Source organism: Elephas maximus, chromosome 20 (genome assembly GCF_024166365.1).
Source record: "Elephas maximus indicus isolate mEleMax1 chromosome 20, mEleMax1 primary haplotype, whole genome shotgun sequence".
Taxonomy (NCBI): Eukaryota; Metazoa; Chordata; class Mammalia; order Proboscidea; family Elephantidae; genus Elephas; species Elephas maximus.
This window is the reverse complement of record NC_064838.1, coordinates 45,819-59,360: the sequence shown is the minus strand read 5'-3', so window position 1 is coordinate 59,360 and position 13,542 is coordinate 45,819. Positions and strand designations below refer to the sequence as shown.

Here is a 13,542-nt window from a genome sequence, read left to right as displayed (position 1 = left end):
TGTCATCTGCATATCGCAGGTTGTTAATGAGTCTCCTCCAATCCTGGTGCCCCGTTCTTCGTATGGTCCAGCTTCTCAAGTTATTTGCTCAGCACAGACTACAGAAGTACGGTGAAAGGTTACAACCCTGACACACACCTGTCCTGATTTTAAACCATGCAGTATCCCCTTGTTCTGTTCAAAGGACTGCCTGTGGTTTATGCACAGGTTCCTCATGAGCACTATAAAGCATTCTGAAATTCTCATTCCTTCAGATGTTATCCATAATTTTTTAGGATTCACATGGCAGAATGCCTTTGCACAGTCAATAAAACACAGGTAACCATCTTTCTGGTATTCCCTGTTCTCCCTGACAGCAGCAATGATGTCCCTGGTTCCACATCCCCTTCTGAATCCAGCCTGAAATCTCCAGCAGTTCCGTATCGATGTACTGCTGCAACTGCTTCTGAACGATCTTCAGCAAAGTTTTACTCGCGTGTGGTATTAATAATACCGTTCAATAATTTTTGCATTCTCTTGTTATCACTTTTCTCTGGAATGGGCATAAACATGGATCTCTTCCTGTCGGTTGGCCACGTAGGAGTCTTCCAGATTTCTTGGCATAGATGAGTAAGCGTTTCCAGCACTGCATTCATATGTTAAAACATTTCAATTGGTATTTCATCAATTCCTGAAGCCTTGTTTTTTCACCTATGCCTTCAGTGCAGCTTGTACTTCTTCCTTCGATACCATCAGATCTTGATCATATGTTACCTCATGAAATGGCTGAATGCCAGCAACTCTTTTTGGTACAGTGACTGTGTGTACTCCTTCCGTTTTCTTTTGATGCTTCCTGCGTTGCTCAGCTGCTAACCAAAACGTCAGCTGTTCAAACTCACTGGCTGCTCCACAGGAGAAATGCCTAGGATATCTATCTTCAAGCATTCAATTTTATTTTTAACAACTTCCAATTTTCCTAGATTCATACTTCATACATTTCACATCCCAATTATTAATGGATGTTTGCAGCCGTTTCTTCTCATTTTAAGTCTTGCCACCTCAGCAAATGAAGGTCCCAAAAGCTTTATTTCATCCATGTTATTAAGGGTGACTCTACTTTGAAGAGGCAGCTCTTCCCCAGTTGTATTCTGAGCACCTTCCAATCTGAGAGGCTCCTGTTTCAGCACTATATCAATGTTCCACTGCTATTCATTAGGTTTTCACTTGCCAATTTCTTTTAGAAGTAGACTGCCAGGTCCTTCTTCCTAGTCTTAGTCTGAAAGCTCCACTGAAACCTGTCCACCATGGGTGACCCTACTGGTATTTGAAATAGTGATGGCATAGCTTTCAACATCACAGCAACACATAAGCTACCATACTATGACGAACTCACAGACGAGTGGTGGGCAGAAGTACTACTGCCTGTCTATTCTTTCTCAATGCAGAACTCCCTCTAATAGGCAATTTTGGCTTAGAAGATTCTCCCATAGCCTAGCAGAAACTTTCTTAGAACTGTGTTATAGTTTGAGACAATTCCAACTTAATCCTCCTTCCTTCCCCTCTCCTTTCATAGGTGCCAGACCTGGATCATGGTCTGAAGGCTCTTCCTGCCAACTCCTGCTCCCTCCCCTTTATCCTCTACCAGCGTTGCATATTCAGATATATCTTGCTGTCTGCCTCTTGGAGGACCCACACCAATACAAGTAGACACTGCTAGTTGCCTATCCAAATATCTCATCCCTTGTTCCTTGCTTAAAAAAAAAAAAAAAAAATCCCCTATTTTTTTAAGGTTGGCAATATAACTCATTAAAAACTCCATGTTCTAGCCTCTCTCCATTTTCCAGCAGAAAGAGGCAGCTGTGTGGCATAGTTCTGGCCACTGGTTAAGCTGAGAAATTTCTGAGATTTGGCCCTTTCTTTCCTCTGCTTTTTCTCCCTGTCTGGGATGAAAACAAGAAGTTAAAGGTGGAATAGCCATCTTGTAACCATAAAGTAAAAAGGAGGACAAAAAGAAAAAAAAAAAAACTCCACATACCAAGGGTGGTACAGGAAAACGACTGGGTTACTGATTACAACATGAAGCCACCACAACAACCCTTAATGGCTAACCTCTGAATTTTTTATAGTTAAGAGAGAAAAATTCCCTAATTGATAAAGCTACTATAGTCAGGTCTCCGTTACTCACAGCCAAACAATTCCTAACTGATAGAAATACATGTACTTTTAAAATATATTTAAAAAAATAAGCATACTGTTTTAGTCTCAAGACTCTTCCTTAATAACATGATAAAAGCAGTTTTTCCCATATCTTCTTTGGCAGACAGGCCTTTCTCCCACCAAGTAACACACAAATCCTGAATGGAACTCCGCAGTTTTTGTTCAGATTCAGGTAATGCGTATAAAATACCTAAAATAGAGTATAGTAATTTTTCAAATAGTAAAGCAAATTTTTGTTAGTTAGATTCAATAGTTTACAATATTATGATTTTACATATTAAAGTTTAGCAGTGGTTAAGAGCTCAGGCCGCTAACCAAAGGCTGGCAGTTCAAATCCACCAGCCTTTCCTTGGAAATTCTATGGGGCAGTTCTACTCTCTTCTATAGGGTCACTATGAGTCAGAATTGCCTTGATGGCTATGCGTTAAGCAAATATTAGTTTATATTTAACTTGTTAAAGATTTATATACATTATTTATAAAATGCAAGGGATGTTAATTAAAAAATTTTTTAATTATTTTAACAAAACAGACCCAATAGAACAGAGGACTTTAGAACTGGAAGATTTGGAGAGATCATATTGCCTAAAACCCCTAATTTTAGAGAGGCAGAAATTGAAGCCATCAAAATTTAAGTATAATGTCCAAGGTAACACTGATAACACCGGAGCCAAATCAGGCCTACTGATCAACCATCTCTAAATGTGCTAGTCTCAAATTTTTGGCTAAAGAGGTGAAAAAGAGTAAGAGCAACTATTATAATTAGTACAAACACTACAGTGTTTTTATTAACAGTAAAGTTGAAGAATTAAATTAATAATGTGCTCATAATTACAATCTATAGATACCTGAATTCCACGTTTATACCTATACACAAAAAATTCTTAAATTTACTGGCAAGTTGGTAGCAACTACAATGCCAGCACTAATCATTTTATCAAAGAGTTATTCAGACACTGTACCAAACCGGTAGTATAGTCACAAAGCATTTGGGAGCTATTTTTATACTGATTAGGGGTGACATTTTAATAATGTATTTCAGGCAAAAATTCAAAATAAAAGAGCATACTAAACAGATATATAAATCCAAGTGATGCTGAGAATGAAAAGCTTGATGAATCCGTCATATGAAACTAATTATACTTATATCGTAAGGGATAAGGGTGCTGGAACTTGGAGAGTTTTCTTAAAAATCATTACTTGAAATAAAATTACTTTTATATCTTAAAATACTTTTATATAAACTTTTATAATTAGATCTTCTCATTATTTCAGACTAGTACTCCTCCTAAATTAACAACACTTTTTTCTAGTTTAATTACAACTTGAAAAGTATCGTAATTTAAATTTTAACACTGTAAAACTTCCCTAGGAGTCAACAATTATTCCTCAGATTTATGTCCATAAAATATTTACAAAATAAAGTTAAATGCCACAAACTCTGGTTAAACTGAAACTATCTAGCAATAATCATAAACTGAGAGATTTATATAAGGATATTTCTCCTTTAACAACCTCTTGATCATGAGTCTAGTAAGTCAAAAAAGACATTTAAAAACCCCAGAAACAGCGGCAGTTAAGATGCTCAGTAACACGTATCTTCATGATCTTAAATTAAACTAATTATTCAGGATAGCCCATAAAAAATAGTCAGAGGCTCCTTTTCCAGCTGAAATAAAGGAGCTTTATTAGAAAGTTATGCCCTGATACCAATTGTCCCTCTACATTAAGACAAATAAGCATCTTTTCCAAAGTATCATTTCGATAGCCTACTGTGAAAAATGCCACATTATAACAAAGGCAACTTACCATTTAATATGGTGGCACATTCTAGTAAGGCTTCATACTTCTCATTCTCATTTATTACAGATATACAAGTAATAACCACGGATGTAATGGCATGAATTATTTCTATGTTTTTCTTCTACAGATAAAAAAATGAAAGCACCAGTGAATTAAAATCACCAACTTAAACTCAATTTTAAAATAAGTTTAAGAGTTAGGTTTAGAAATTTAGAACTCAAATTTATTTTTAAAAATCTAATTTAAGATAAAATAAATTAGTAACTCTTTAAATTTATTCCATCTTATTCTAAGAAGTGAATTAAAATTGAAAATACATAACATAGTTGTCTTAAAAGAATAGTAACACTGAGTACTAAATTAAAATATGGGATAGAAAAGTAGGTTAAACCACAAAGTTTAGTTTCTAAAATTCTTGTCTTCTAATTTCAAAGTTCTGCTAAAGCCTCATCTTAAAATTCAATTATACACACTAACAATTATTTTTTAACAAATAAAAGAGAGAAAATTATCTTTTTTTAAAGACCAATACTACCATTTTCGAATCATATTCTATTTCCATGTCATCTTCACACTTGATTTCTACTATCTGCCACCCATCCACTGGGTTTTCTAACAATGCTTCTGTTAATAAATTCTTGAGCCTTTGCCATAGTTCTTCTTTCTGTTTCCTTGATAATTCATCCAATAGCTCATTTAGATTGAAAGGGTCAGAGGCATCTTTCTGTAAAATAAATACCAAGTGTTACATCTCAACACAAATTTAGTAACAGTTGTGAGGATGGTGCAGGACTGGGCAATTGTTTTGCTCCATTATACATAATGTTGCCTGTGACTCAGAGCTGACTTGATGGCACCTAACATTGAAAGAAAAATTTTAAGTGCTAACTTAGTCACTATGAGTCAGAATCGACTTGACAGCAGTAGGTTTTGTTTTGTTTTGTTTGTTTTAACTTAGTTACGTGTTCAAGACTTTGGCTGTAGTTTTCAAAATCCATATAAAAGGGGAAAAGTGTAGGAATTATCAAAAGGGAAGTAGTAAACTCCTCCTCCATATGTTCTTCCCTAGTGTTCTAATCTTAGAAGTTGAAAATTTCATCCACTTAGTAAAGCCTTCTCTAAAATCAATCCTAATGTCTTCCATCTCCAGGCCTATAATTAGCTTACAAAATTACACTACAGTTAAAAAATAATTATAACAACAATAATAATGTAACCAGGAAGACATCCCACTCTAAGTTTATGGTCTCCAACTCCAACACCAGCCTTCTAGTCTTCTCTAGACATCATTCTTTCCGATTAGCCAATAAGATTATTTCAAATCTTTGCAATAATTTTCAAAACCCATGAGCCAACAGCCACTTCCTCTTATTCACAGCAGATGACCTCAACTACTCTTTGATACAACAAATAAAAGCCACTATCAAAACGGCAGAGAAGTTAGCTCAAATGGGCCCCGGCGGCCAAATCTGGGACAATGTGAGCACCAAAATAATGACAGTAATGGATTATAACCCACTGAAAAAAATAAGAACCACTGAGTCCAGCTGATACTTACTAAATAAATAATGGGGGAAATATCTTACAGTAGAATGTCAACAAAAAAATATAGAAGGAATAATGGGTTAGGAAAATCGCAATTTTATAGCTAATCATCAGGCAAGAATCATCAATGGACGCGAAAACTACTGGCTGAAAGTTTGATGAGGAACAGGGTATTTACATAACCTCAAAGTATTTTCCCACAGATTACTTATTAAATGCAAAGGTGAAAATAATAGCTTTACAGTAGATAAACCTATTTATCGGACACCCACCCTAACCAAATGTTCAAAATTAACATCACCAGCCAGACAAACTGACACATGCTTCCTGACATGACTCCACTGAGAACGTAACATTGCTTACATAGTTTGTGACAAAATGCATGAACTGAATCCAATCAGGAGATCACCAAAAAAATGCAAATTGAAGGATATGTCAAAAACAACTGACCAGCACTCTTCAAAACTGTTAGTGTCATGACAAATAAAGTAGGGTTGAGAGACTCTTCCAGATTAAAGGAAACTAACAAGACACATTTTTTTGGGTCCCCAAAAAAAAAAAAAACCGCTATTAAGGGCATAATTAGGGCAATTGCAAAACTTTGAATCTAGACAGCAGATTATAGTATTATATCAATGTTAAATTTCCTGACTTGAGAATTTCAGTGTTAAAGAGGCACTATGTCTGCAACTTACCCTCAAATGATTAAAAAATATATATATAAAGAATGATAAAATCTGACAAACAGTAACAATTACTAAATCTGAGTGTAGAGTATTCAGGATTTCTTTGTACTCTTCCTGTAACTTCTCTGTATAAGTTTGAACTTATTTCAAAGGTTACCCCCCCAAAAAGAAAGAAAATAGAAGCCACTGAAAAAACAATTCCCTCAACACCCTGCCATCAAAATTGATAGTCCCTATCTTTTCTTCCTACCCTCCTGCTACAATTCTGGAAGTATTCAGCCTTCTTAGTACAAAACTATCTGTGCTCCAGTGTTTCCCAAAGACCTTAAACTCACCACTATGTCTCCTCTCTATTGTCCACTTCATCTTCTAATGACTCTTCCCATCAGCATTTTCTTTCTGGTAGGTGATCAAATACCACCTCCTCAGAGACTTTCTCTAGCCACCCCAGTTAAAACAGTAGCTACCTCCCATATACCTATCCTTTTACCCTGCTTTTTTATTTTTTCATTTACTTGTTTCTCTTTCTTCACCACTAGAACATAAATTCCACGGAGGTGTAAACTTTGCTTTGTACACCACCCTATCTCTAGCTTCCAGAACAGTGCCTAATACATAAGGCACTTAAGAAATATTTGCAAAATGACTAGAATTTTCCTTACTCCCATCTCCTCCTATTCCTCTGTCAGTGATTCTCAAAGCATTATGTATGACCTTAATGGTACAGTCATTTCTGCCTTATGATGCTTCTTTTAAAACACAAAGTTGTTCCAACACATTGACATATTAGGAAACAATTTGAGCATGGCAAATTTCTCATTTGCTTATGTGGGGGTTCAATCACAGGAAACACTAAGTGACTGCAGCAAACTGCACCCAGCTGAACAGAGCCCCACCGGATTACGCTAACACACATGCACACACATACACCTCAAACATCTACGAGCATGTGTTCTGAGCCACATCCATCCACATGTGGTCCACCTGATTTCAGAGAACCCTCATTCCTCCACTTCACAATACTTCACAAGCTGCAACCTTCCAATGGCCACCTGGATCACACCCTGTCCTCTCAGCCCAGTTTGTATTTTTCATCTCTGTTCTCTTTGTCTCTTTTCTCTCACTCTCTATCTCTCTTTTGTTCTCTTTCTCTTGCACACAAGTTTGGCAAGTGGGCTGGTGGGGGCACAGGCACCCACTTCCACAAGCAGACTTCAGGTCTCTTTCAAGGTAAACTATCATATTTATTGTATTATTATGTATTTCCTAGAGATTTAACATATATAAAACGGTGCTAGGAAATGGACTTGATGGCACCTAACATCTTTTTATAATGTGTCACTGGCAAAAGTTTTGAGTGTTGTGCCCCAACCCCATTTGCTTCATAAGCCTTGTGGCTTGTATCGTCCATTTTGCATAGCACAATGACTTTTAGGAATGCACGTGTTACGTTAGAGCAGAACTGACTGTATTTGGCGAGGTCCACCTAACAGATCTCAAATTAACTTAAAAGTCTCTTCTTTAGTTCTCATCTGATTGAACTATGTGAAACTGCCATTATTCAACCGTTCTGACTTACAAAATGGCATTTCATATAGTTCAACGCAATATAGCCAAGTGAATATATTTTCATTTTTATGTTTAACTTAGGGCTATATGGTGACTTTTGGTACTAAGTTGAATTATTAAATGTTAATAAGACTTGTTATTTATAAACTAAAACAAACACCTTATTAGTATGAAAACTAACTCTCCCACAAAGATATCTATTGCCAAGGAGAGGCACTTTTGAATTAAGGCCCTTGGAAGGATACTGTCATCAGTATAATACCAGCGTTACCTGGAACTGACTGTGCTACCTAAATGTTGCGATTCTTGCCTTTCATATTAATACTAAGTTAGCGCAATCATCATCAATTTTGCTTGTTACTGATTTTCGTTAAATTTATAGCATATGGTTTGCAAGAACAGTCTTTAAGACTTTAAAACATATGTGTTACAGTTCTAATATGAGACATTTATACTTCTGACACAGAAGACATTTATAACATCTAAATAATTTGCTCTTATACACACTGCTTTGGTGATGTAATGCCTATGAATTTGTGCTGGAAACTCTGGTGGCGTAGTGTTTAAGAGTTATGGGTGCTAACCAAAAGGTCAGCAGTTCGAATCCACCAGGAGCTCCTTGGAAACTCTATAGGGCAGTTCTACTCTGGCCTGCAGGGTTGCTATGAGTTGGAATCAACTTGATGGCAATGGGTTTGGTTTTTCTCTACTTTTTTTTTTTTTTATATCGCTAATTCAGTTTTCATTGCATGAACAAGTGAGGTAGATGGGCTTGGGGGGGGGGGGTCTTGTGCCCCAAAGGTAAAAATATTTTAGAGCCAGTGCCTCAAATGTTGGGGTTCCTTAGAGTTCTGTCCTAGGCCCTTTTTAATACTTCATATACCACATCAACAACCCCACACATTTCCATGACTTTAATTTCTACCTGTACACTACTGATGACCTGAATTTCTATCTCCAGCCCAGATTTCTTTCCTTTCCTCACTTTGAAACAACCGTATCCATTTGCCTACTGATCATCTCTGCTTGGATGGCCCACCAGCAGTCATTTAACACATCCAAACTTGAACTCATCTTCTCCTTCCAACCTGACCCTCTTTCTACGTTCAGTATTGCACTGCCAAGTCAGAAACCTAAGGATCTTCCTTGACCCTTTCTCTCCCTTCCCCCACATTCAATCAATGAACGAGTGCTATCATTCCACCACTTAGAAGTTCTCTAATGCATCTACATGTTCCAATTTCTACTTCCTATACCATCATTATTAACAACATAGACTCTTAATTATTCTCCTTGCCTCTTGTTTTGAACTCCTTCACTCTATTCTTCATATCCGGTCAGAGAGATATTGCTAAAATGGAAATCAAATTTTTCTCCCTTCATCACCCTTTTGTCTATTTTTCTCTCCCTCTGTTTTGTTCTCTTCCTCTCTCACATAAGGGTTACTCCCTGCTTAAAGTTATTTGATGCCACCTTCATTCCTCTTAGGACAAGGTCTAAACACCTTTAAATGGTAAAGAAAGCCTGATATAATCTAGCTCCTTCACCCAGTCATATCTCTTGGCCTTCCTCACCATGCATTTCTACACTCTAGCCCTACCGAACTTCTTCAAGTTCTTCAAACACAAGTTGTTTTATCTAGCCTTTAGAGTTATCCCCTTTGACTACAACAATCCTTCTCTACTTTCCTCCGACTGTCTAACTTCTATTTATCTTCCTCTTTTACATCTTAGCTTTTATATCATTTCACTGGATGGAAACCATTCTATGATAGGATTTGCCGCTCCTATTACCCCTGTGTACCTTCTTCCATCTTGGTGTTTATTGCACAGCATTTATAATTGCTTATTTACTAACCTGAATCCAGCACAACCCTGTGAAGGTAACCTAGAAGCAAAAAAGCATCAATCTTCCTCACGATAAATGGCACAAAGCAAGAAATCAATAAATATTTGTTAAGTAAATAAAATCACATTGCATTAAATCACTTAGCATCCTTACAATTTCTCACTTAAAAGAAAGCAGAAAACAAAATTTGTCAGTGGTTGCCCATCAGCAGGTCTATTAGATTATAAAGAGTTTTTTGTTTTGTTCTTTTTTATATAAAAGGCATTGGTCCCTACGATTCACATAAATTATGACTACAATGTATTTGGGGCTCTAATATGATGGTGTACTGGTTAAGTGCTCGGCTGCTAACTGAAAGGTAGGGGTTTGAACCTACCCAACTGCTTCAATGGGAGAAAGACCTGGTGATCTGCCCCCATAGAAAACCCTATGGGCGGTTCTACTCTGTCACATGGGGTCACTATGAGTCAAAAACCAACTCCACAGTACCTAACAACAACAACTATTTTCAAAAATTATTTCATATTCACAGTCAATATCACAATAAAGCTAAAACATAAAACTTACATGAAGGTGAACAAATTGCAAAAAGTCTTCAACGAACTCCTTAGACACTGCTTGTACAAATGTCTCACGTTTTTCCATGGCAGATGAAACTGGTTTTCACATGTCATTTATTTTGTAACCCTAGTGGAAAACACAACCAGACCATAAACTGCATTTATAAATAAACATATCTTTTCCTACAAAGTTTAATTTGGCATTAACAACCAAAAACTGTAAGAAAATTTCTGCACCATCTACAGTAAACAGCTTCTAAAAATATTCTGACGTAGAAAAGTTGTAAGCTACATTATTTTTTACGGAGGATATTAACCCATTGCCATCTAGTCAATTTCGACTCATTGTGACCCTATAGGACAGAGCAGAACTGCCCCACAGGGTTTCCAAAGAGTGGCTGATGGATGCAAACTGCCAGCCTTTTGGTCAGCAGGTGAGCTCTTAATCACTGCACCACCAGGGATCCACTGAGAATATGATCAACACAATATTATGTTGTTATCAATTATTAGTGAAGTTTCCAACTAAGGGCAGAGAAATCCAAATGGCTCGTGTAGGCTCACTTTCTCCTCCTTTTTGGTGCTCAGGCAGATTTGAGTTAGCTCAGCAAGAGAACAGGCCCCTAAGAACCCAGCTGCCAAACTCTGAAGACTCCCTTTACATAGCATCATTCCTCCCTGTTATTCAAAACATGATTGGAAGAGCAGCACTGGTGTCACCTGGGAGCTTGTCAGATTGTGCTGCAGGATGCCCAACTCAAGCACCCTCCTCCCACACATGTGGCGTAGCGAGAACACAGGTGATTGTGTTCATTTCACTTTCCTGGCGTGTTTCTCCCAATCAAGCCATCCTAGTCTACATTCACACTGCCTGGTGCTAGTGACATCAATGCCCTTTTTGAAAAACATCAACCCAAAGATGAATAGCAAAATCATGGAACACAGTTGCTTTGAAATAAATATATAAAAATTAAAACCTCCTGCATCATTATGAACAGAGCGATATGGAAAATTACTGGTACAGATAGCAATATTTACTAGGCTAGGGAGACTTCTTAAACATATAATCCCAGACCTTAATTTCTAAATTAAACAAACAAAAGCAGAAAATAACCTCAGTTCAATGACTCCCCAGTAAGTAGCAGTGAAGTCTAGCCACCTCACTCCTCAATTCAAATGGCTGAGCTAAGAAATATAACTTCCTACTGGCCAAGAAAATGGGGAGGAGGCAGGTGGGTGGTTAGCAACAAGCATGACGACTTTATTATGTACAATTTTTTAAAATAAACAATAAAGTGCAATCAAGTACAAAGAAATCATACATCTTAAACTGCAAGCATATGAACCCTCTGCTTTTTCGTAATGCTGGTTGTCTCTATTTCCAAGTGCACCCCTTTGTTTAGTCTTGCACATATACAATATTAACCTACTACCAAATTTTATATATACTCCCTATTTTTTTCCTACACCAGAGATTATAACTCCTTTAGTGGTTACTAATTTAATTTTTTTAACTTAATGTGCACTGACTGTCTGAAAACGGCAACGCTTTATGCTCCATATACTGTTTGTACACAAGACGTCCCCCTGCCAGCCAGAATACCTTCCAACGCCAAGGACCATCTCACTCGGCCAGTTATCCATTCCGACAGCACGCCGCTTTTCACACAGCAAATGCACCAATATTGGCTGAATTGAGATAAATACTAAAGAGTTCAAACCTCTGTCGCCGCGTCGCCCGCCGATGTGAGTCCTTCGTCCCCTCCCGTCAAGAGAGAAGAGGCACGCCGAGGGCCAGGTCCCCTGGGTTCGGGCGCTCGGGGAATTCTCCTCAAGGCGGAGAGAAAAACAAAGGGCGTCGGCCCCGGGCGGAGGCAACGCCCGAGCGTCCCCTCGGGGTCGGCGTCCCGTCTCAGGGAGGCTCTCCAGCAGCGCGGCTCTCCTCAGATCGGCCCAGACGGCGGCCAAGTGTCGCCGTCGAGACCCCAGCCCCGCGTGGCTCGCGGCGCGGGGTGTCTGCCTGGCCCCTGCTGCTCCCGAGCCCCCTGCTGCGAGCCAGGCCCCGGCCAGCACCGCCAGGCTCACCTCGTCGCCGGGACCAGCCGATTCCCGCTCTCCGACCAAATTCAAACGCGCCCGCCAGCGCCGGGGCCACCGCTCGAACCTCGCTTTCAGGAAGTCGCGCTCTCGCGAGAGCTGGGGCGCGCCTGAGGCTGGGCCGCCTCAGAGGGCGCGCGCCGCCTACGCCCTTCCCGTCCCGCCGGCGCCGCCTTGCGGCGCCCGGGCGCCTCGCACCCGTCCGCTCGCTGTTGTGTCTGCGCCACCGGCTCGGGCCGCCCGCGCGCCTTCTCTCCTCCATCTGCTTCGGGGCCCGTTTATGGAGCTCTGGATTCAGCCGAGTCGGTGTCTCCTCCCTGCGCTCGGGTCACCGTCTGCCCTCCTCTCCCGGGCGTGGCCTCGCCTACAAAGGTTCCGAAACTGCCTTGGCGCCCGAAAACAGACCTCGGCGGCCAGTTGTGGCTGCGCTCGGCCGTCCGCGCGGGTTCTGGGAAGGTGGGGCCGGGGTGTTGTGCTCTGCGAGCGATTTTCCGTGCAGCAGGACAAGTCTGAACGATAGACATCCTTGTGCTTCCTTGGTTTCTGCCATGTCGTGGCCATCCCTTACCAGAGGTGCCCACATAACTGAAGGAGGAATCGGATTTTTTATGCTTTTTCCTTGTGTTTCACCGTCCACTTAAGCTCCTTCGGGTCCGTACTGATGACGCTGAGGCGCAGAATGTACCGTTATCCTCGCAAAGATAAGGAAGTCAGGCCGTCTGGAGTTGCAGTTGACTCAACGGAACAAGTTTGGTTTTTGTGGATTACCCACTAAAACATTTTTAAAAACATTCTTAGCTTGACAACTAAAAAAAAAAAATTTTTTTTTTTACATTAGACATAAATGATTGGAAAATATGCAAACTCTGACAATTGTTGATATGAAGTGAGCAAACTCGTGTTTTAGGAGTCTTGGTCCCGCTATTCCTAAGCAACGTAGAGCCATTCAATCTTCAGTGTTTTTCATACCTGTGAAGAACTTGGCATTATCCATTCAAGAAGTTACTTTTTACCTCTAAGTGAGGGCTTGAGGACAGCAAAAAAATTAAAATCATGATTACTATATTTTTATAGTTTTTTTTTTCCCCCACAGCTGGTATGTTTCAGGAAGTCCTGGAATAAGAAACTTGCCCAAAGAGATGTGTCTTATTGAAATTGGGCCCAGGTGATTTAACCTCCCATTGACCTTTGGAATTAAAGCCCATTCTCTGGCTTGCCTGGCGCCAAACTGCATGCCAA

The 13,542-nt window shown here is 39.5% G+C and overlaps 1 protein-coding gene across 2 annotated transcripts in view; it reads right to left on the bottom strand.

Moving 5' to 3' along the window:
- Nucleotides 1–12,380, bottom strand: part of NCAPG2 (non-SMC condensin II complex subunit G2) — a 120,882-nt gene extending 108,502 nt beyond the window's left edge. Inside the window, exons 1-5 of one of the 2 annotated variants that reach the window (XM_049861878.1) lie at nt 11,928–12,380; nt 10,214–10,333; nt 4,534–4,722; nt 4,005–4,119; nt 2,232–2,386 (exon numbers count right to left, since the gene is read on the bottom strand). In XM_049861878.1, coding sequence (XP_049717835.1) covers nt 2,232–2,386; nt 4,005–4,119; nt 4,534–4,722; nt 10,214–10,291 — 537 coding nt within the window. In that variant the 5' untranslated portion in view covers nt 10,292–10,333; nt 11,928–12,380. The remainder of the gene's footprint in view (nt 1–2,231; nt 2,387–4,004; nt 4,120–4,533; nt 4,723–10,213; nt 10,334–11,927) is intronic. The other variant, XM_049861879.1, reaches the window with a different exon arrangement.
- Nucleotides 12,381–13,542: the final 1,162 nt, after the last annotated feature.